At 39.9% G+C, this 23,191-nt stretch overlaps 2 protein-coding genes across 2 annotated transcripts; both read left to right on the top strand.

Moving 5' to 3' along the window:
- Window positions 1-1,496: 1,496 nt before the first annotated feature.
- On the top strand, window positions 1,497-2,426 carry LOC124229513 (olfactory receptor 9I1-like). Its single transcript, XM_046644751.1, has one exon. The coding sequence runs from the start codon at window positions 1,497-1,499 to the stop codon at window positions 2,424-2,426; it is 930 nt and encodes a 309-aa protein (XP_046500707.1).
- An 11,242-nt stretch (window positions 2,427-13,668) lies between these two features.
- LOC124229516 (olfactory receptor 9I1-like) lies at window positions 13,669-14,595 on the top strand. The gene has a single exon (XM_046644753.1). The coding sequence runs from the start codon at window positions 13,669-13,671 to the stop codon at window positions 14,593-14,595; it is 927 nt and encodes a 308-aa protein (XP_046500709.1).
- The last annotated feature ends 8,596 nt before the right edge of the window (window positions 14,596-23,191 follow it).

Here is a 23,191-nt window from a genome sequence, read left to right as displayed (position 1 = left end):
GGACTCATATATATATGTCTATATATTATGTTTAAGTAACTGTAAATCACTTGAAATAGCACCTACTTGTTTTATAAACTCAATAATGAGTAGCTAAAGAGTATGCATCTTTCTAATAATTCAGATATTAGCAAAATCCTTTCAAGAGTCTCATTTAGCCCATATACCTAGCCATACAACCTTAGGACTGTGAGAGATGAAAGTACTTTAATAGTCATATAATCAAGTCCCACTATTTTTCAGGACAGAAAGTAAAGCCCAAGGAGGGGAAGGGAAACTTTGAAGTTTACTCTGCTGGTTAGTATCTGTCCTAGAGATGGTAACCATTGAGCTTGACCATAGCAAGCGGGCCTTCCAAAGAAGCTAACTCATCCCCACTGTGCTGATGGTGTGGGGATGGAGGGAACAACACTAAGATGCCACCTTTTATATATGTCAGCATCTTCCTCTCATTAGGGACCCCTGATTAGAGCGACAGGAGGCTGCTGAACCAAATTAAAGTGGTAAAGATTAGAGAGAAAGATATTACTTATATTTTTTATTACTGAAATATAACTGACATATAACATTGTGTAAGTTTAATGTGTACAACATGTTAGTTTGATGCATTTACATACTGCAATATGATTACCACCATAGCTTTAGCTAACACCTGCAACAGGTCCCATAAATATCATGTCTTCTTTGTGGTGAAAATGGTTAAGAACTAGTCCCTTAGCAACTTTGAATTTTGTAATACAATATTGATGACTGTAATAAGTGTGCTGTGCATCAGATCTCCCAAACTTATCTAATAGTTACAACTTTGTACCATTAAACAACCTCTTTCAATACCACCTGACTAAGCAATTTTTGACAACATGGTGAATAATTATATATATATATGTATATTTATATAATTATAATTGTGTAATAAGAAAAATATATCAATGGGTAATATGAGGGAATGAACATAAAGAGCACATTCATCATCTTCCAACTTCTGAAAGACTTTCATGAAAAGAAGGGATTAAAATTGTGTTTGAAAGAGGTAAAACCAAAGCCAATGGGTGGAAGACAAAGAGAGAGAATCCAGATAAAAAAGAGAATAAACAGGTAGATATAACTACCAATGGAGGCTCATCCAGCTGGATAGACATGGAAGGTATGTAATTGAGGAGACTCCAGCAACCGATGGGGATTAGAACAGGTGCTAACTAGATGCTTTCCAAATCTGAGAGTCTGTGTGTCTCTTATCTTCACAGAAATTTCCAAATTTAAAGCAGAGGTGATTTGAATCAGAAACATCAGCCCATAGAAGCTCCAGAAAATGCAGGAGAAGAACCTAGGTACCCACGAAGAATCAGCAAGTTACAAGATTTCTCAAAAACAAGCTCTATAATTTGGCCCAGAAATATAAACCTAACTTCTACCCAGAGAATAAGAATTGGCCCTTCAAATTCTGGGATTTTTAAAATTTCATCCTCATCCTCAGATCAATAGTCCACATTGAATCCATGGCCAAGAATAATCTCACCACGGTAACTGAATTCATTCTCATGGGCTTTACTGACTACCCCAAGTTGGAGATTCCCCTATTTGTGATGTTTCTAAGTTTCTATCTGGTCACCCTTCTAGGGAATGTGGGGATGATCATTCTGATCCAAGTGGATGTCCAACTCCACACCCCAATGTACTTCTTCCTGAGCCACCTCTCCCTCCTGGATGCCTGCTACATCTCAGTCATCATCCCTCAGATCCTGGTCACACTGGCCAAAGGAAAGATGGTCATCTCCTATGGCCAATGTGCTGCTCAGTTCTTTTTCTTCACCATTTGTGCAGCTACTGAGTGCTTCCTACTGGCAGTGATGGCCTATGACCGCTATGTTGCTATTAGCAAGCCACTGCTCTACACTGTGGCCATAAATCCCAGAATCTGCTGGAGTTTGGTGGTGGTAGCCTATGTCTGTGGGATGTTGGGGGCCATCTTGCGTACCACATGCACATTCACCCTCCCCTTTTGTGACAACAATCAGATCAACTTCTTCTTCTGTGACCTCCCACCCCTGTTGAAACTTGCCTGCAATGATACAACAGGCACTGAGATTGTCATTGTCTTCTTCGGAAACTTTGTGATTTTGGCCAATGCCTTGGTCATCCTGATTTCCAAGGCCATTTGGAGGGTGAAGTCTTCAGGTGGCAGGACCAAGACTTTCTCCACATGTGCCTCTCACCTCACTGCTGTGGCCCTTTTCTTTGGGACCCTCATATTCATGTATCTGAGGAGTGGATCAGGCAAATCCCCAGAGGAAGACAAGGTTGTATCTGTCTTCTACACTGTGTTCATCCCCATGCTGAACCCGCTGATCTATAGCCTGAGAAACAAGGATGTGAAAGTTGCCTTCAGAAAGGTCACTGGTAGATTCCAGGGGTCCAAGAGCATGTAGGTCCAAGTGAGAAGACCTTCCTTCTTGGTCTATTTTCTTCCCATATCAATATATTTAGTAGGCACCAGTTTGCAACTCTTACCCACAAACAGAAAAGATAGGCAGGTGCCTCCAGGCACACAGGAAAAACCACAAATGTGGTAAAATTTGTCTCCAGAAGTTCAATAGTACTTTATTCTTCTCCCTCTCCCCCTCCAATCCATTCTTTGGCACCCAAAATTCTTGTGCTACACTCTGACAACATAACTTATATAATCTTGAAGACACTTGACAATACCTAATATCTACGTTTGTTTTTATCCCCAACCCCTGTAGAATGTAACTTCCATGGAAGCAAAGACTGCTATTTTTAGTGCATCTCAACTCACAGTAGGCATTCAATAAACATCTCTTGAAAAAACATAAAGAGGATATAAATGAATAGGATTTCCATTTCTTGAAATACAGGGGACCAGGAGTTTTAATAAAGGTTTTCCCTGAAAAACAAGTGAAAAATAGTTAAAAGATGAGGACATATTAAGAAATCCAAGGCTAAAATCAAAGGGAAACTCAAAACCCTAACAAGTATGCAGAGTATTGAAGCTGTTTGCCAGTGAGAGCATCTCCCTAAGAAGATATTTTTGTTGGTGGTGGTACCATCAAGTCAATTCCAGCTCCCACCTACCTTATAAACAGTAGAATGGAACCCTGCCTGTATTTTTTGCATCATCTTCTCACCTTCTGGTACTCTGTAAGACAATGCTCCGCTTCTATTCATAGGGTTTGCATAGCCAATTTTTTTGGAATTGGGTGGCCAATTCCTTCTTCCTAGTTTGTCTTAGTCTGGAAGCTCTGTTGAAACCTGTCCACCAAGTGTGACCCTGTTGGTATTTGAAATACTGGTGGCATAGTTTTCAACATAACAACAACATGCAGCCACCACAGTATGACAACCGACGCACAGGTGATGTAGTTCCATGACCCAGGAAACAAACTTAGGGTGTGGCAGTGAGAGCACTCACTCTTAACCACTAGACCACCAGGGTTGGCATGAGGCTATATTAGATGTCTATTGCTGTTAACTTGGTAGCTTAATGCAGCAAATATTTACTATAACATAGTTTCTGTGGGGCAGGATTAGTTAGTTAGATGTCTCTGGCTCATGGTCTCTCACAAAGCTGTAATTAAGATGTTGGTCAAGGATACAGTTATCTTGAGGTTGGCTAAGGGGAGATCCACTCCCAATCACTCACATGGCTGACTGTTGGTAAGCCTCAGGTTCCTCCCATTTCTTGACCAAATATATCAGTTACTTGCTACGTGGTCCTCTCCACAGGGCAACTCACACCATGATGACTGACTTTCATCAGAGCAGCTGCCCAAGACAAACACCACAGTCTTTTTGAAACCTAATCTCGGAAGTAATATGCCATCACATTTTATTTACTAATGGTGAGTCACTAAATCTAGGCCATACTCAAGGGTAATCATGATAACTTGGGGACAGAAGATGTCCCCAAATTTTCTGAAGTGTGGAAATTCTCAAATATATATATATATATATATACACACACACACACATATATTTATAAACATCAGTGATTTAATATCTTTTGAATCTCCACTGAACAGAAATTGATACAGATCTACCTAAGTTGGAAAACATTTATTAGGATATGTGGTGTTTCTCATTGCTATACACAGGGCACACATGCCTATAACTCTAAGTTTATATCAATCCAGGAGACATGACACCTCCCTTCCATTCATTCAGTCCATTTGTTAAGGCTTTACTTTTCCTTTTCATTATTTTATTGATTACCACTCATGTAGAGGAAGGCTATTGATTATTATTTGTGTAGGTGCTTTATTAGGAAGCTTTGCTGAACTCTAACAGTTGTCACTTCATTATTTTGGAAAGTCGTTTTAAACAAAATTTTATGAGCATTTGTATTTTTTAAAGTTATGTGGTATTTCATATCCTTAAATATGATGGAGAAAATTTGTATCCTGAACTCTGCTGTCCTCTTAGCATTATATCCTGAGCATTTTTCATCTTAAGAGTCATATGAGGTCACATTTGTATTCATGTTTTACTCCATCTCAATATTTCCTAGAACTCCTGCCCATTTGACAGAGATGTCTAGCATTGATCACCATTTTTGCACTGCCAACCTGCTCTACAGTAAATGAGACAGTGCCACAGTAAATTAGCTCCCATCCCAACATGCTAAACTCTCAAATCACTCCCATCTTCCACTTTCATCCACCAATACAGCCAGATGGAAATGATCTCCTCATCTATTACTCTGTACGTCTGACACCATCACCTACCACCAGTGATGTGATGCTGCCCACCAGGAAGACCCTTCATCCTCTTATGCTGAGTTCTACACAGACCTACTCCCAACCCAGCCCAGCCAAGGACAGTTTACACCCCTGAACCTCTGTGGAGGTCTGAGTTTGAATCCCTTATCTCAGGGGAAATTCTTCAGCTTGCTGTGTAGATCAGGGGCCCTTCTCAACTCCACCCATGCAACATCCAAGAACTAAAAGCAAATGTATGCATTGAGAAATGCTTACATTTGAATCCCAACTCCTCAATTCAAAATATTCTATTACTCCTAAATAATTGTGGACACGTTGACATTTTAAATGTAATTACTATAAAATTACAGTACCATGACCATAGGTCTTTGTAGCTGTTAATGATTATTTCCTTGAGATAAACTCTTAGAAGCAGAACTATGGAGAGAAGGACATTTTCATTTTTAAGGGCCTTCATACAAATTAATAAAACTGACTTCAAGGTTCTCCCAAGAACTCCGCAGTGTAATCCCAGCACCTCTTCCATAGTAGATATTATAATCTTCCTTTAAATACTTGTGATTATGAAAACAAAAAGTTATAGCTATCTCACAGCTGCATAAATTGTGATTTTTTATTTCTTGTGATGTTAAATATTTTTCACATATTTATTTAGCCACTTCTATTTCTTCCCTTGTCACTTTAGCATACAAATTCTTTGCCTATTTTTCTAATAAGATATTTGACTTTTCTGATTGAACTATCGAAACATTAAGGATCTCTCTTTTCATTTGTTTGCCAAATATTTATTGAATCCCTAGTATATGCCAGGAACTGTTCTGGGCACTGGAGATATAGCAGTGAACAAAACAGACAAATTTCCTGCCCTCAAAATTAGTGTTATAAAGAAATAGAGCCAGGGCATGAGATAGGAACTGTCTGGGGTAGTGGAAGAGAAAGGGGACTCCTAGAAGTCAGAAAATGTCTCTCTGATGTGGCATTTACCATGGGACATGCATAGAAAGAAGATATAAGAGTATCCTCTTGTGTGGAAAGCATTCCAGACAGAGGGAACAGCAAGTGCAAAGCCCTTGAGGCAGGAATCAGCTGAGCTCTCAATGAACAGGTACAAGGGCAGTAGGAGATAAAGAAGGAAGGTGGGCGGGGGCCAGATCACATAAGATCTCAGGCCAGAGTAAGAAATTAAGTTTTTCCCCTCAATGTGACTGGAAGCCAATAGAAGGTTTTTAATAGGGCAGTCAAAGAATCTGATGTAAGTTTTAAACGATTTCTCCAGGTTATATGAGGGATATGGATTATAGGGAGGCAAGAAAATGTGGGGTATACACACACACACACACACACACATACAATTGAACATTATTCAGCCATAAGAAAGAAGGAAATTTTGCTGTTTGTGACATGGATGGAGCTTGAGGGCATGATGCTAAGTGAGATAAGTCATACAGAGAAAGACATATACTGTATCATCTTACTTATATGTGGAATCTAACCTTCTCTCTATTCTGTCCCATTGGTCTATGACACTATTTTTATGCCCATATCATGCTGTTTTATTATTATTGCTTTGTAATATAGTTCAAAATCAGGAAGTGAGATGTCTCCAGCTTTGCTCTTCTTTCTCAAGCTTTGGCTATTTGAGGTCTCTTGTGGCTCCATACAAATTCTAGGATGTTTATTCTTTTTTTTGTGAAAAATGCCATTGGAATTTTGGTTTGGAATTGCATTGAAGCCAGTCTTCCTTGGTCCACTTCTTAAAACCTCTCTTGGCTATGTCTACCCAATAGTAGCATCAGAAACCCCAGATATAAATATTCAAAAGTCTATCAGGAAGAAACAGCATCCTTAGGTATCCTAGTTACCAGATCAATACAGCCACCCAAAGCTGCTGTGAGTGTTGGGTGCTAATGGCTCACAGTTACTGGCTTCTCTGGAGTACTGCCTCAGCCAAGGGATCTAATTCTCCCAGAAATACTTAGGGGGTCACATCCCACCTCTTGGGGGCAGCCCACAGTCAATGGGTAATCAATATGGACTTCAAAAGTCCAAATCCCTTGTCTAGAGGCAGAAGTGAGTGAGAGGTATAATTCACACTCCAGAATTCCCCTAAGGATCAGGCCAAAGCTAGACTCCAACAGAAACTATGTCTTTGCTTAGCTCCTTCCTACCTCCTTCGCTCCATTACAGATTTCTTCTGTGATCACTTCCTCAGTGAAACACGGGCCCAAAAATCTGTGTCAGGTCTTTCTTTTCTTTTCTTTTCTTTTTTTTTTTTTTTGCTGAGATAGATTAGCTCTGAGCTAATGTCTGTGGCAAACTTCCCCATTTTTTTTTTTTTTGCTTGAGGAATATTAAGCCTGAGATAACGTCCTTGCCAATCTTCCTCTACTTTATATGTCAGAAATCACCACAGCCAGGCTGAAGAGTGCTGTAGGTTCATGCCTGGATCTGAACCCGAACCCAGGCCACTGAAGCAAAACATGCTGAACTTAACCACTGTGCCATGGGGCCGGTCATTCAGGTCATTTTTTTTTTTTTTTAAAGATTTTATTTTTTTTCCTTTTTCTCCCCAAAGCCCCCCCGGTACATAGTTGTGTATTCTTCGCTGTGCGCTCCTCTAGCTGTGGCATGTGGGACGCCGCCTCAGCGTGGTCTGATGAGCAGTGCCATGTCCGCGCCCAGGATTCGAACTAACGAAACACTGGGCCGCCTGCAGCGGAGCGCGCGAACTTAACCACTCGGCCACAGGGCCAGCCCCCATTCAGGTCATTTTTTAAGGAACCAAACCTAAGACATAACTGTTCCCATAAATCCAAAAAAAAAGTTCTCAGTTTAATATTAACAAAAACAGTAATCATCATGTGATACATCAAAGCACTCTAGATCCCCTCAAACTGTCACAAGGAGACAAAGATAATGAATTATATACAATCACCCACTTCCATAAGCTCCCAGGGAACATTAAATGGAACATTATCATTACTGGCATATTCTCCCTCCTTTTTCTCTACTTTGTCCCAATTATCACTCCACCGTATAGCATTCCAGAAAACATTTGCAATACAGTACATATAACCTTACCACAAAGCTATTTCAATAGGTATTTAATTACAGGAAATGATGATAAATATTGTCCAAAAGTGCACAACAAGATAGAATATCCTGTGCTGCTGGAAGTCCTGGTCTGTGGCTGCTGCCTTTTTTGTGGCATAGTCTTGTATCATCTGGAATGTGTAATTGCAAAAGCCACCCTGGCTAGGCTAAATGCTTGCTAATTATCAAAGGGATTTATTCTAGTCACGTTACTTTGCAGTGAATGGGGCACATGCCTCTCTGAGACCCCTCCTACTGAAAGAGTTCTGATCCTCCATTAATGAGTAGATGAAACAGTACAGGGCAGAGAAGTGATTCTACTGAACCAGAACACAAGTTATTGTAAGAAAGCAAAGGTAAATTCTCCAGAAACCTACAATCTAGCTGGGGAGATGAGACTAACCACTTAGGAAAAGCCACGAACAATGAAAAACAAGCGGAATTAAGTGTCGCATTGTGTGGTGCTAACAAAGGGAGTGTGAGTTTCAGAGACCAAGAAGAAATGGTAACTAGAATAACTAGTTGAATAACTAGAATAACTAGAGAAAGCTGTGTGTCAAACCTCTGGGAATGGGTCTTCAAGGACTGTAAATCACCAAGCTACTCAGGGTACAGATTCAAATGAAGCATGTTTAGATCTCTCTAGCCTCATTCCCTCCTGAACCAATAATCATCCTTCCTGATGAGATTCTGAGTAGACAATGTAGCTCAGTTTTAGCCCCTGAGATGAGACTTGACATCACATCTGAGGATGGACACAGTGTAAAGAGAACTTCACCATGAGTCTTCGGATCTGGGTTCTAGTCCTGGCACCACAACTGGCTAACTGGGACAGCAAGACATTGAGGGCCCCTGGAAGAAAGGAACCAAGTGCATTCCCTACAGAAATGAGCAAATGAGCTTTGAGACTAACAAGACTTAGGAGTTGCTATGAAATCCCACAAGAGTTGTTTTTATCCTCTCAGATGTATGCAGAAGATGAGATAATGAGCCCCAGCTACAGTGTGTTCTCCCTGATAAGACGGCTTTTCCTGGGAACCCTGGGGGGCTGTCCTGGGAGCTGATTCTTCATTCAGGGGTGATCTTTGTGCTCACTGCATCCCTCCGACAAAACCATCCCCCAAAGCATTTTAAATATCCAGCTGGTTTGCTTAGGAAAGAAGAAACCTCAAATCTGTCAGCTACATTCATCTATTTGAGCAATGCTAGGTGCCTTCTACAGAATGCTTTAATGGCCTTAGATTAGTTTGATTCCAAACCAAGATGAACCCAACTGGATTATTCTACCAGATAATTAAGATATAATTGTGACTTTGGTCATTTTGAGAGGACACTGGCTCTGAAGCAATGTTCACACAAACTACAGAAGGTGAAACTGGCAGAGAATCAGACCATTTTTGTCAGAACTTGTCATTTAATGGATCATGTCCAGACTGGGATTTCAACTCTTGTATGAAATAGACAAGTAAGACTGGGTCATGTTTTAGGGAGGGGGGGGTCTACAGCTGTAATCTCTTTGGGCTTGTGTATCACTAGGTAAAGCTTAGAACATGTAAACAGTTTCTCGGGGTAGGGGCGAGGACTACACTGCAGAGCTTAGACAAGAGTCTTCACTGTAAATTACTGCATTTCCTGTAATGATGCTGGAGGTGGGATTAATCCTATGTACTAGAGCTTTGGCTTCAGAATAAGACAGACCTGAGTTAGAATCTGGACATTTTCACTGACTAGTAACGTGACCTTGGAAAAATTACTTCACCATTCATAGTCATAGTCTCCTCCAGGACAAAATAATACCTCTATCATAATGTAAGGTGAGAATTATACGAAATAATGTGTGTATAATGTTTAACCTCCTGATTGGCACTCACCAGATGCTCAATAGATTGCTAACAGTATTAACAAAAGGAGCACAACATAGTGGCTCAGCACCCAATTCTGAGGTCAGGGAGACCAGGGTTAAGACTTAAATATCTTCTCTTTCTTGCTATGAAACCTCAGGCAAAATACATAATGTTTCAAAGCTTCAGTTTCCTCATCAGGAATATAAATATTCTTCTCTCATAATGTTGTTGTCAAGTTGACATGAGTAAAGAATTTACAGTGCTTAGCATGGTACCTGATTCAGGGTAAGAGCTCGGTAAATGTTGACAATAATCCTTTAAGGCAGCAATCCAAGTAAGGTGAGAGTTAACTGTGAGAGAGTTAACTGTGTTGCGCTCCTTCATTCTCCCCAGTGGACCCAACATTCAGAAGCAACAGAAAGAAAAGTTTCAGAGAAGGTACCAAGATAAAGCAAGCACAAGGTAAGGGGCCATCTCTTCTCTGAAGGGTGTCCCCTAGTAAAACTGTCTCTCTTTCTCCACCCCCTCCAGAAATCTCATATTTTTCTACATTGCATACAATAATCAAAATGTATTAAAAGTAATAATGTTAACCTGTAAGAGTCCCTAGGCATTCTTAAAATGTCTACTGGCCATAAACCTTTGCTTTCCCTCTTGTACAATTTTCTACGTTCAGGGAGTCTGTTGCTGCCCTCTACTCTGGGCACAACCCAGGCTGCTGGTACCCCAAACCCCTACTTAAATAAGATCATATAAAACTGGGTGTCACCAGCCTGCTTCTGAATTTTTTCCTTCTGGGAAATATTCTGGAAGTTATTTTTCTGAAATGTAAGCACACTCTACCACATTAGACAAAAATCCATTCAATGTTTTCAAAAATCCTTATTATGTTCCCATTTTGTTATTGATAAAATTGAGATTCTCATTGGTTAAGCAATTTTCCCAGGAGCATACAAAAGGAGGGATATGGTCCAATTATATGTATCTTAACACAAAATGTTTGGAGAAGAAGAAAAGACATGGACCACCAAAAAACTCTAAAATCGAAGAATCTTCTTCTCTCAAGGAAGTTGAGTATTTGCATAATAGTCTTAGAGGTGCTATGACTTTAGAAGTTGAGACTTGAGTCTGCTGAAGGGTGATTCTCTTTCCCTAAAGAGGATATCATGATGTGGTAAAAAAGGGAAAAAATTTAGGGTTAGAAAGTCCCAAGATCAAATATTGATTCTGTTTCTTCCTGGGTGTGTGGCAAGTTGGGCAACTTCCTTACTCTCTCTAAGCCTCACTTTGCTCATCCACAAAATTGTCATGGCTATACCCTACTTGTGTGGTTGAGGGAAGATTAGAGCTAATGTATGAAATGGGCCGACATGCATGTGGCACAAACCCAGTGTGGCTGCATCTGTACCCCAATTACCTGTCACTTAATTTCTGGTTGTGTTCATTGTATGCTCTTGTCCCTAAATCAGAGGGAACTCTGGGAATTACTATGAGATGAACAGAAAATGTACTGAGAAAATTTCAGAATTAGATGTTGAAAAACATGCTGAAATTAGCTAGGTTTTCTCATGATTTGAAAGTAAGAATGATCTGATTAGCCTAAGAACTTCAGGGATATTTCTTTGATTCCATAAATCACAAAGATGCAGTAAAATGCAAGTAGGCAGCAAAATAAATTTATAGCAAAGAGCACAGAATTTGCCATAAAACCATTAGCATTTGGAACCCATACTTCACTTTTTGAAATGGTTGACCCTAGATAAATTCATCTCCCTGATGTTCAAATTCTTCATTGGTAGAAAATAATATAAGAATATCTGCTTCAAAGGCTGTTTCTAGGATTGAAGAAGAAAATATATGCAAAACCTCAAAATTTTTAGAGCAATGATTAGGTAAAATGCACTGTGAACATTCCAAAGAAAATCATAACAAAATCAGAAATAACAGTCTAGATTTACCTACTTACCATGGACAAGTCATAAAAGTATAGTATGAGTGTAAAAAGAGAGAAACAAAATGGGCTTTGTAGCACAAGATCATGTATGTCAATTTTACGATACTAAAATCAGTGTATTTTTTAAAGATACACATATTTCTAGATAGATATAAAATAGATAAACATGGAAGGATATATATTTTGCATACATTAGAGTGAACACCTATGAGGTGCAGGGGTAGGAGTGGGGTTGAAGAGAGAAGGGAAAAATAAATAAAATGAAGAAGGGCCTCGTCCTGATCAATAATGATGTTTCATCAGGAACCAAGGAGTATGACTAACTCAAGTTTTGACTCAAGATCCCATATATTATGTTTAAGTAACTATAAATCTCTTGAAATAGTGTCTACATGCTTTATGTAGTGAGTAATGAGTAGCTAAAGAGTATGCATGTTTGTAGTAACACAGATATTAGGAAAATCCTTTCAAGAGCCTCATCTACCCCACATACCTAAACATAAAGTCTAGGATTGTGAGTGACAAAAGAATTTTATGATCACATAGTATAGCCCCACCACTTTACAGAACAGAAAGTAAAGCCCAAGGAGGGGAAGAGAACCTTTGAAGCTTACTCAGCTAGTTACTATCTGTCCTAGAGATGGTAACCATGGAGCTTGACCATAGCAAGAAGGCCTTCCAAAGCAGCTAACTCATCACAAGACTGTACTGCTGGAGTGAGGTGGAGGGAACAGTGCTAAGAGGACACGTTTTATATATGTCAGTATCTTCTTCCAAATAGTGAGCCCTGATTAGACCTGGAGCAGGCTCCTGACCCAAATTAAAGTGGTAGAGATAAAAGTGAAGACAAAGAGTTTTATCTTTTTTTTTTTACTGAGATATAATTGACATATAACATTGTGTAAGTTTAAGGTATACAATGTATTGGTTTGATAGATTTCTATATTGCAATATGATTACCACCATAGCATTAGCTAACATCTCCATCAGATCCCATAATTACCATGTCTTCTTTGTGGTGATAACGATTAAGAGCCAGTCTCTTAGCAAATTTGAAGTTTATAATACAGCACTGTTGAACATAATCACTACGCTGTGCATTAGATCTCCAAAACTTAACACTACTAGTTACAAATTTGTACCCTTAAACAGGCTCTTTTTTTTTAAAGATTTTATTATTTTACTTTTTCTCCCCAAAGCCCCCCGGTACATAGTTGTGTATTCTTCGTTGTGGGTCCTTCTAGTTGTGGCATATGGGACGCTGCCTCAGCGTGGTTTGATGAGCAGTGCCATGTCCGCACCCAGGATTCGAACCAACAAAACACTGGGCCACCTGCAGTGGAGCGCGCAAACCCAACCACTCGGCCACGGGTCCAGCCCCTTAAACAGGCTCTTTTAATACCATCTGACTAGACAACTTTTGACCAGATGCATAGATAATTATAATTATTTATAATAAGAAAGAATATATAAATAGTTAATAAGAGGGAATAGTCAATATAAAGAGCAGATTCATCATCATCCAACTTCTGAAAGACTTTCATGGGAAGAATGGATTAAAATTGTGTCTGGAAGAGATGAAACTAAAGCCAATGGATGGAAGATAAAGAGAGAGAATCCTTATTCAAAGGGGAATTAACATGTAGAACTGTCACCTGTGGAGCCTCATATAGCTCTCTGTGATACACACAGAGAGTATGCAATTGAGGAGACTCCAGCATCCAACGGGGATTACAACAGATGCTGACTAGATTCCTTACAAATTGAGAATCTGTGTGTCTCTTATCTTCACAGAAATTTCAAAATATAAACCAGAATTTATTTGAATCAGAAACATCAGCCCATAGAAGCTCCAGAAAATGCAGAAGACCATAGATGACCAAGGAGAATCAGCCAGGTACAGAATTACTCAAAAACAAGCTTTATAATTTGGCCCAGAAGTATAAACCTAACTTCTACCATAGAGAGTAAGAATCAGCCATTCAATTCTGGGATTTTTAAAAACTTCATTCTCATCCTCGGCTCAATAGCCCACATTGAATCCATGGCCAAGAATAATCTCACCATGGTAACTGAATTCATTCTCATGGGCTTTACTGACTACCCCAAGTTGGAAGTTCCCCTGTTCCTGGTGTTTCTGAGTATCTATCTGGTCACCCTTTTGGGGAATGCAGGGATGATCATCCTGATCCAAGTGGATGTCCAACTCCACACCCCAATGTACTTCTTCCTGAGCCACCTCTCCCTCCTAGATGCCTGCTACACCTCAGTCATCACCCCTCAGATCCTGGCCACACTGCCCACAGGTAAGACAATCATTTCATATGGCCAATGTGCTGCCCAGTTCTTTTTCTTCACCTGTTGTGCAGGTACTGAGTGTTTTCTTCTTTCAGTGATGGCTTATGACCGCTATGTTGCTATTAGTAAGCCACTTCTCTACACTGTGGCCATAAATCCCAGAATCTGCTGGATCTTAGTGGTAGGAGCCTATGTTTGTGGGATGTCAGGTGCCATCCTGCGCACCGCATGCATCTTCACCCTCCCCTTCTGTGACAACAATCAGATCAACTTCTTCTTCTGTGATGTTCCACCTTTGCTGAAACTCACCTGCAGTGACACAACAAACACTGAGATTGTCCTTGTCCTGTTTGGAAACTTGATGCTTTTGAGCAATGCCATGGTCATCCTGATTTCCTACCTGCTCATCATCAAGGCCATTTGGAGGGTGAAGTCTTCAGGTGGCAGGACCAAGACTTTCTCCACATGTGCCTCTCACCTCACTGCTGTGGCCCTTTTCTTTGGGACCCTCACATTCATGTATCTGAGGAGTGGATCAGGCAAATCCCCAGAGGAAGACAAGGTTGTGTCTGTGTTCTACACTGTGTTCATCCCCATGCTGAACCCGCTGATCTATAGCCTGAGAAACAAGGATGTGAAAGTTGCCTTCAGAAAGGTCACTGGTAGATTCTAGGAGTCCCAGAGCATGTAGATCTAGGATAGAGGACCTCCCTTCTTGGTCCATTTTCTTGCCATGCCAATATATCTAGTAGGCACCATCACTATATGCAACACATACCCACAAACAGAGAGAAGGTAGATAGGTGCCACCGGGTACACAAGAAAAACTGCAAATATGGTAAAAAGTTGTCTCTAGCAATCCATAGTACTTTGTTCTTCTCCTCTTTCCCACCTCTAATCCATTCTTTTACACCCAAAATTTCCTGCTACACTCTGACATTGTTACTTATAGAATCTTCCAAGACACTTAACAATACTTGATATCTATGTTTGTTTTTTATCCCCGCCCCCAGCAGAATGTAAGTTCCATGTAAGCAAACACTATATGCTATTTTAGTGCACCTCATGATTCACAGTAGGCCTTCAATAAATATCTCTTGAAAGATGGAAAGAAGATATAAATGAATAGGACTTCCGTTTCTGAAAACACGATGGACCAGAATTTTCTAATTAACCTTGCCTCTGAAAAAAAAAGTGAAAAATAAATAAGAAGTGAAAAGATTCTAAGAAATCCAAAGGTAAAATGCAAAGGAAGCTCATAACCCTAAGAAGTAAACAGAGCACAGAAGCCATTTCCCATTGAGGGCATCTCCCTATGAGGATATTTTTATTGGTGGTGGTACCATCTAGTCGATTCCAACTTCTAGCAACCTTGTGTATAGCAGAGAAAAACTCTGCATCTGTTTTTTTTGTGCCAGCCTCTCAACTTTTGATGCTATATCAGACAATGCTATTCATATGATTTTCATAGCCAATTTTTTTGGAAGTGGGTGGCCTGGTCCATCTTCCTAGTCTGGAAGCTCTGTTGAACCCTGTCCACTATTGGTGACCCTGCTGGCATTTGAATTACTAGTGGCATAGCTTTCAGCATCACAGCAACATGCAGCCACCATAGCCCAACAACAGACAGACAAGTGGCATGGTTCCTTGACCCAGGAAAAAAACCTGGGTCGTGGCTATGAGAGCACTGTATCTTAACCACTGGACCACCAGGTCTGGTGTGAGGATATGTTAGTTGTCTATTAGTGTTAACTTGGTAGGTTAAAGCAGGAAATATTTACTATAAAACAGTTTCTGTGGCTCAGGAGTCCCAGCACAGGTTAGTTAGATTCTCTGGCTCAGAGTCTTTCACCAAGCTGTAACTAGGATATTGGCCAGTGATACATTCATCTTGATATTGACTGAAGGGAGATCGACTCTCAAGATCACTCACATGACTGGTTGTTGGAAAGCCTCAGATCCTTTCCAGCTGTTGGCCAAGGCCAAATATGTCAGCTTGTTCCTACATCGTTCTCTCCACAGGGCAACTTACAATGTGATGGCTGACTTTCTTTCTTCAGAGAAGGTTCCTAAGACAGTCACCACAGTCTTTGTGAAACCTAGTCTTGGAAGTAATATCCTATCACATTTTGTTTACTAAACGTTAGTCACTAAATACAGGCCATACTCGGAGAGAAGAATACTCATCACAGACATGAAATCCAGAAGTCAAGAATCTTAGGGGCTGCCTACCACTATCTACACTCTCGCCCTAAATGATTCATGTTATTCAGCTAGAGCTGGTTATAAAGCTAAACTACTTTTCCCAGCCTCCTTTGCAGCTAAGTATGGACAAGTGGCTGAGATTTTTATCCAATAGAATGTTTGAATGCGTGATATAGACCACTTCCAAGCCATGCTTCTTCCTATTCTGCTGGGTTGAGGCAATAGAACACAGTGACTATGGAAGCCACAATTTGAAGGTCATAGAGGCACAATATGAAACGCTACTTGCAGGACTGGTTATAGCTCCTCTCTGTTACTCACTGCAAGGTACTGCATCATCCCATCCCAGTTCTCTTAAATTCTGTCCTTACCTTTGTAAATGGTGATTTTACTAAACTCTCCCCAAATCACACAATTTGAATGTCATCTGTTACCTATAGGGACCCTACCTGATACAGCTCTCTACCTCTCACCACACATAAAAATAAATTCAAAGTAGAACAAAGACCTAAATACAAAGGGCAAATAAAAAAAAATCTTATAAAATAATAGAAAAGAGTATTCTCATAAATTCACTATATAGATGAATTTCTTGTATACAAAATGAAAGCATTAATCATCAATTTAAATAATCCTAAATGTGACATTCATTAAAGAAGTTCTGTTCATTGAAACACATGATTAAGAAAATGAAAAGTCAAGACACAGAATGGGAGAGAATATTTTTAAGACATGCAATCAGTAAGAACTACTATCTTTTGTGTGGGTTTGTGTGTGGATTTAAAAATCATTAAGAAAAGACGGCACAAAGACTCAAACAGATAATTCACAAAAAAGAATATCCAAACAGCCAATAAACCTATGAAGAGATGCTTATTCTCATTAGTAATCAGAAAATGCAAATTAAAAATCACAATCTGCTCACTAGATTAGCAAAAATTCAAAGTATGACTCCACTATGTTCACAAGGATATGAACAATGCATAGTATAAATTCGTTAAATAATTTTGTAAAGCAGTTTGGCATTATCCTTTAAAAATCAAAGATACACAAAACCAGTGACCCAACTATTCCAGTGACCTAATTATACACAGTGGAGAAACTGTTGCTTATACCCACCAGGATATGAGTATAAGAATGCTCATAAATCATTTTTGTAATAGCATAAAACTCAAACATTTTCCTTTAGCTTGTTATACTTCTGCTCTGGAGTGTGAATGTGATGCCCGGAGCACTGACAGCCGTTATGGACCATAAGGTGATCTTGAAGATGAAAGCCATGCATAGAAAGCAGCAGAGCAGAAATAAAGAGAAGCCTAAGCCCCTGACAACAGAAATTATATATATGAACACACACACACACACATATATATATATATATATCAGAAATTTGAAACCCTGTTGCACTCATTTTATGATTTTCAAGCACGTCTGGGCTCACACAACACCCATTGAAAGCAAGTAAATCATCACAGTGAATCATAGAGAAAAAGAAAAGGTCTGTCTTTCATTTATCATTATCATCTTTATACACAAGCATCATCTTAGGAGATATTTACAAGATGTTAAAATAACCAAAGAATTCAATTGGATAAGAAAACTCAATGATTCAGAAACAAGTGATCCTAATTGAGTTGTCTGAGCAGTAAGGCAAAAGAGTTGACCACCTGGAGGACCTATAATGTGCAAGCTCTGGATTTCACCAGCAATGCTGGATAAACCTGGGCATCCAGGCTGGCCCTGCTACCTGCTAAAAGTGTATCCAAAGATGAGTTCCAGCATAAGCATAAAATTGGCCCAAAAAGACTAGGTAATTGCATTTTCTACATTTTTCAGATCACTAAAGCAGCAATCACTTTGTACTTGCTCAGAAAACAGAAAACATCAACAGTGCATCATAGAAGCCCCTCACAGGAGCTCAAGAACCAGCTCTTTCCCTGTGAGGAAAGGTGAATCCTGTAACTATGTTGGGAGACCAGATATATTTCAGACTACTAAATGTGCTTTCCAAATTTTTGAACATAATTTTAATCTTACCTGTTTGACATTTTGGACAAGTTTTCTCCCCAAAGCTGAATTCTATCTTCTACAAAATGGTCATAGGGACACGTACCTTGCTGGTAATTACAGTAATTAGTAACAAAAATGTCGAGGACAGGGAACAATAGCTGGCATTCAGATATTATTACTCCCCTGACACTCACACTGTTGAGTAACCAAGTGTTCAGAGCATGACTGAGAATGGACCCAGGTCTCTCTGAGAAGGTTGTCTCAGCTGGTGAGGTCAGAGAGACAGTGGAATGAGAAGCTTTGATAAGATAATATGGAAATGGATGTTACAGCCAGGAAAGTGCATTGAGGTAGGTGACAAATCAGGAACTGCTGTGGCTTGGCCTCTGAGAGTCCCAGCTATGTTGTAGAAATCCTCCCATCCCTGTGGCCCCATCCTGTACTTGTTAGTGCTGGTTTGTTCTTTCATGACTCCATGGCCTTTCCTGAAGCACAAAACAGGACACTAGTATTGAGGCCCCACTGAGACAAATTTGAGAAGGAATGTTTTCTGGCATACTGGATTAAAGTTAATTCTTCTCTTGGCTTCAACTTTCTCTTCTGCCAAGTGAAGAGAATGTAGTAGACTAAGTACATTCAAATCTCTCTCTCTTTTTTTTTTCTTGATGAAGATTACATGCACCATCAATCCTCCTCCTTTTGCTGAGGAAGATTGGCCCTGAGCTAACATCCATGCTCATCTTCCTCTACTTTATATGTGGGATGCCTGCCACAGCATGGCTTGATTAGTAGTGTGTAGGTTATCACCTGGGATCAAAACCTGTGAACCCCGGGCCACCAAAGCGGAGCACACAAACTTAACTGCTACATAACCAGGCTGGGCCCGCATTCAAATCTCTTTTTAACAATCCCCTTTCCAAACAAAACGAACCGAAGCACCTGATTGTTTACAAGAGTTAAGAGAATTGCTGCTTTGTTTGAAGCTCAGGCTGAGTTGGCAGCTCCCCACTTGCTCAGAGCCCCCTCTACTTCCTGCTGCTGTGACCCTTGAGGCATCTCCATGAAAGCTGGGGCCTCTGAGGAGCAGAGCCAGAAAATCACAGAACCACATCGCAAGGTCCCTTCCACCTCCAAGATTCTGTGTGTCTATAAAGTCTGGAGTCTCTGGTGAGGGTCGCAGGTACTTTTCACCAAATGTCGAGAGGAGATGTGAGCCACCATTTTCAGTGTCTCAGGCCTCACTGAGCCCATCCTGAGGTTTATGTGCACGGTTACCCTCCAAACACTGGAGAGAGAGAGAAACCAGTCACCCAGATGCTCATCTGACATAATGCCACATTCAAATATCAGACATCAGAAAATTATAGATGCAGAAACTAACAGACAACAGATAATAGTTCAGAGTTTCAAGGATGTTCTTATTGTGAGGTTTGCTCATTGAGACAATCAATGTCTTGAATAGATGCAAGTTGTAGTTGCCACCGTGCATGAGAGAACTGCCAGATGAATGCATCCTTCAAATGGCAAAAAGGGTCAATTAGGGCATGATGGTGTCTGTTGACAGGCTGTATGAACCAAGATATGCAAGTATCATGGGACATGTCCAAGGGCTGGACTGAAAGATTATGACCATTCTGGGAAAAAAGTTGCTGTGATTGGCCAATCATGACAGCACAGATCCTACTAAGCACAATCCTACTAAGATATTGCTATAAGTCTACAGTGCATATGATTATTTAGATATTTGAATTTTCTGATTATTTAGTTCAAATATTGAGACATTCAGAATAGTCTTTTAAGAGCCTCAAAGAAACATAAATTTATAATCTTATGGTTCAGAGATAGACATAGCAAGAAAAGAGTCCTTGGAGAACGTCCAGTTAAGCCTGTCCTAAAGCACAGACTCCAGATCTCTAAATTTCCATTCCTGTGGAAAGAAGGAAAAAATGGCTCTCTGGCTAAATAAGGATGAAAACTGCTGACTTGAAAAAAGGACTTATTGAGTCATAGAGCAGAATAATAGATCCGAGTGCAAATTCAGAATCTCTATACTAAAAATTTCCAAACCAAGCTTGAAAACAGTAAGGACAAATCTAGAAGAAATGTCATAATGCCAGCTCCATCCACAGCTCTGCTGAAGGAATGAAAGCTATATTTTCTATCACATAATAGTCCCTTTGGACACAGCAGACAGATAATATGTAGACTGGCTACATATATTCAATTTTTAAATTTTATCCTGGCCTCCAAAAACAGGAAGCTGGATAAATCAAATTTTCTTTTTAAAGACTACTCTCTTTGCAATATAAGGCAGCCCTGGTGTATACTTGGGCTACATGACAATCTATTGGGGATATTCTACAAGAAAGGGATTCCAGATTGATTCATTCCAGTCTTGATAGTCTAAGGTTCTCTGGTTTTAAAGAAAGCCCCAGACAAAAAGCAAGTGAACTTGAAGAAATGTTTACCCAAGGTCTAGTTTCAGAAGGGGTACAGAGACAGGTGAAAGCTCTCCATAGTAATTACCAATTGTGGATTCCTAAAATGGTAAACATTTTCTTTTCTCTCTAAGCAAAGAATATCTGAGATAGTCACTTAACATCAGAGACTGAAGAAAACAAAGGCCTTCAGTTTTGAAATCTAATTCCATTCTCCTCAGGCCACCCAGCTATACTGAGTCTTAGACCAAAAGAAATCTCATCACGTTGACAAAGTTCTTTCTTGTGGGTTTCACATATCACCCTAGTATCACACATCACTAGTGAACTAGTGGTTCCAGTCTTCTGAATGTTTCCCAGTTTCTATGTAGTCACCCTTCTGGGAAATATTGGAATGTTTATTCTAATCCAAGTGGATACCCAATTCCACATCTCAATGTACTTCCTCCTGAGCCATCTTGCCCTGCAGGATGTCTGCTATGCCTCAATCATAACCCCTCAGATACTAGCCACACTGGCTATAGCAAGACAGTTGTTTCCTATGACCAATATGCTACCCAGTTCTTTTTCTTCACCATCTGTGGAGGTACAGAATGATACATGCTGTCAGTGATGGCCTATGACTGCTTTGTTGCCAGTATCAACCCACCGAGCTATAATGTGACGATGGACTCGAAGCACCTGCAGGACTTTGTTGTCCAGCACCCATGTCTGTGAGGTGTCAGGTGTCATCCTGAATACCACATGCACATTCACCCTCTCCTTCTGTGATGACAATCAGATCAACTTCTTCTTTTGTGATCTCCCACCTGTGTGGAAGCTCGCCAGTGGTAGCTTCACAAAATTATATTAACATCCTCTTTTTTGCCAAAACTCTTATTTCTAGCCAATGGCTTGATCATCCTGGTCTCCTAAAAGCTCATCATCAGAGCCATCTTGAGGGTGACATTTGCTGGTAGGCAAGCCAAGACCTTCTCCACCTGAAACTCCCACTTCACCACTGCTGTCCTCTACTTTGGGACACTTGTCTTCATGTACCAGAGAAGTAACTCAGAGAAATCCCCATAGGAGGACATAATTGTGTCTGTATTTTACACGTTGGTCATATCTATGCTGAACCCTTTGATCTATAGTCTGAGGAACAAAGATATAAAAACCACATTCAGAAAAGTCATTGGTAAACTCCAGTTCCCAAGAGATATCACTTTTGGTGAGGGTTCTTCATCCTCATCCAACTTTTCCCAAGATCTTCATACTCTGATAAGCATCAACACCATAAGGTGCTTGCTCTCAAGAATGGACAGTAGTGGGTAGCTTTCAGTGGCACCCAGGAAGTTGGCAAGAAGGAAGTCATGACGCTTCTCAGCCTCCATAATTGCATGAGCCAATTCCTTATATCTCTTTGCTCACTGATATTGATTTTTACTCTATGTGGAAGATTATAGCTGAGAATTATACTAATGGGAGAATAAGGGGAGTTTTTTCTTTTATGGTATGGGTAACCTGTCAGCTCATTATGAGGAAGTTAATGAAAAGAACCATGAGCCCAGTGGAATTTCCAATTGGTACAGACTAAAATAGTAAAGGAAGGGGTACTTCTTCTTGACTGCTCTTTTTGTCTTCCCAAATGGTTCCAAATATCTCCAGGACTTTAGTACCTACCTTTCAAGTGGAAATTATCTACATTCTGAATCTCCTATTCCTTTGTTTCTCCTCCTCCTAGACACAGTGCCTGACTTGTGACATTATTGCTGTAATGAACTCATTCCCAGCATCTGCAAAGTCAGCAATGATGGACCTAAAGAAAAAAGCTGTAAATGGTATTATCTTCTCAGGTACTATCTTACCCTCTTAGAACATCAGTTTCCTCAAATCAAAAAAAGATTAATATTTCCTATTTGAAAGAATTGTTATAAAAATTAAATAAGATGATGACAATTAATCTAGAGTTTTGGATTAGTCAGAATAGGCTAGGTTTGCTGTGGCAACAATCTGCAATGGCAACATTAGGGAAGACTTGGGTAGTTTTCTAAGTACCCCAAATCTCAGCCCCACTGAGCCTCTCTTGCTAGGTCAAGCGTCACCTCTTCCTCTGTCTAATAGAGCTTCCTGTCTCTATCTCTGCTGGTACTTCCCTTGCAAGGCAAAGCCGATTCTCTTCATGCCCCAATTCTACCAACGCTAATTTTCTCCAAAGCTACTGGTAAAATTTTATTAGCATTAGATACAGATATGCCAAGATAGGTCAACTACAAATTCAAACAGAGAAGAGAATTCTTACACATGAAATAATTTAAAAGCTCTGTAAACTTGTAACAGAAAATGCCTTAGGTGTCTAAGTGAAAGAGTAAAGAACTTAGTTTTAAACTGAGCTAAATTTAAGGCTAATTAAACTGGGCTAATTAAAGGGCCCTTACTGAGACTTTTATGAACCAACAGAAAAAAAAAACAGCAAATAATTGCGGCTATTATTGCAATCTACCTTTCCGAATATCTGTAATATATCATCCACAAAGTACAGCACGCACACACACGCAAATTACTAGATATGAAAAAAGGCAATGAATTTGACCCAAAACCAAAAGAAAAATTCAGACAGATGCACAATTAGAATTA

This window comes from Equus quagga, chromosome 17 (genome assembly GCF_021613505.1).
Source record: "Equus quagga isolate Etosha38 chromosome 17, UCLA_HA_Equagga_1.0, whole genome shotgun sequence".
Lineage (NCBI taxonomy): Eukaryota > Metazoa > Chordata > Mammalia > Perissodactyla > Equidae > Equus > Equus quagga.
The sequence above is the reverse complement of the archived record's forward strand: the minus strand, read 5'-3'. Positions and strand labels throughout refer to the sequence as shown.